At 60.5% G+C, this 989-nt stretch overlaps 2 protein-coding genes across 2 annotated transcripts in view; one reads left to right on the top strand and one right to left on the bottom strand.

Annotated features, from left to right (window-relative positions):
* LOC103922937 (zinc finger protein 692-like) overlaps positions 1-649 on the bottom strand; it is a 13614-nt gene extending 12965 nt beyond the window's left edge. Inside the window, exon 1 of the mRNA XM_009331164.1 lies at positions 574-649. Coding sequence (XP_009329439.1) covers positions 574-649 — 76 coding nt within the window. The remainder of the gene's footprint in view (positions 1-573) is intronic.
* Positions 648-989, top strand: part of LOC103922936 — a 14888-nt gene continuing 14546 nt past the window's right edge. The window contains exons 1-2 of the mRNA XM_009331162.1: positions 648-676; positions 860-909. Coding sequence (XP_009329437.1) covers positions 648-676; positions 860-909 — 79 coding nt within the window. The remainder of the gene's footprint in view (positions 677-859; positions 910-989) is intronic.

The raw sequence follows: 989 nt of genomic DNA, 5'->3' as shown, positions 1-989 counted from the left end.
TAGTTCTGGTTTCTCTCTGCAGGGCAGGAGGGGTCCTGTGGAGGCTTTTCTTTCCTTGTCCATCCTTCAGCTTCCCAGTATGGGAGCTGCTGGGGGGCCGCAGCCCGTAACCCCATAGGAATTAACGCATATTGTGTCGGTGCCCCGCTTGGCAGCTAGCCCTGCCGCCTGGAGCTCTCCCAGCTGAGCTCGGGCTCGGCCTGGCAGGGCTCCACTGCTCCCCCTGGCCCCGGGGCTCGGTAGGGCTGCGGTGGGTTCTTGGGAGGGCCTCGTCCCGCCTGGGCTTTCCCGGGCACTGGGTTCTCCTTCAGGACCCTCCCCGTCCACAATATCCCCCCCCCTCTCTCTGCGGACGTTGCGGGCAGGAGCCGCTTCTGCTTTTCCGGGCAGGGAGCCGGCCTCTCGTTCATTAACAATCCAAAAAATCGTTATGCAAACACCTAAAGGCGCCGGGCTGCAAACACTGCCGGGGCAAGAGCTGCTTGGCACAAGCCCGCAGAAGCACCTCTGGGGTTAATAGTCTTGTCCCCTTGTGCAAGCTGAGCCTGCTTTGCAACTTTCCTGTGCCGGCACCTGGTAGTTTCATGTGCAGGTTGGGGAACTTGTGCTCTAGCAGCTGTAGTGAGTTGTGGTTTCTGTCTTGAGCCATGGGGCCAGGAGTTCAGGGCTCTGTCAGGTAAGTGGGGGAAAAAAATAGAAATTGCAGGCCCGTATCGGTTCCTCCCCAATCTGCCTTACTCCCTCCCTTGCCCTGACTTCAGTCTTTCTCCTAGGCACCCTATAAGAAGCTTTGCTCAGGCCCCCTTCATCCCATCGCCCCCAGGATTACTGAGTTTCTAGCCCCTTGTTGGCTCCAAAGGCTCAAGCCTGGGGTGCTGGGGCTGCTGGTGGTGGTGTCCAGCAGCTGTGGTGAGCGGAGGAGGGCTCAGCAGATGTGTTGGGGGGTCCCTGGACACCCCCCCCCCCCATTTTCTGCCCTGGCCCCCCCC

Source organism: Pygoscelis adeliae, unplaced genomic scaffold (genome assembly GCF_000699105.1).
Source record: "Pygoscelis adeliae isolate BGI_AS28 unplaced genomic scaffold, ASM69910v1 Scaffold459, whole genome shotgun sequence".
Classification (NCBI taxonomy): domain Eukaryota; kingdom Metazoa; phylum Chordata; class Aves; order Sphenisciformes; family Spheniscidae; genus Pygoscelis; species Pygoscelis adeliae.
Note: the sequence above shows the minus strand (reverse complement) of the source record. Positions and strands in the feature narration are given on the sequence as shown.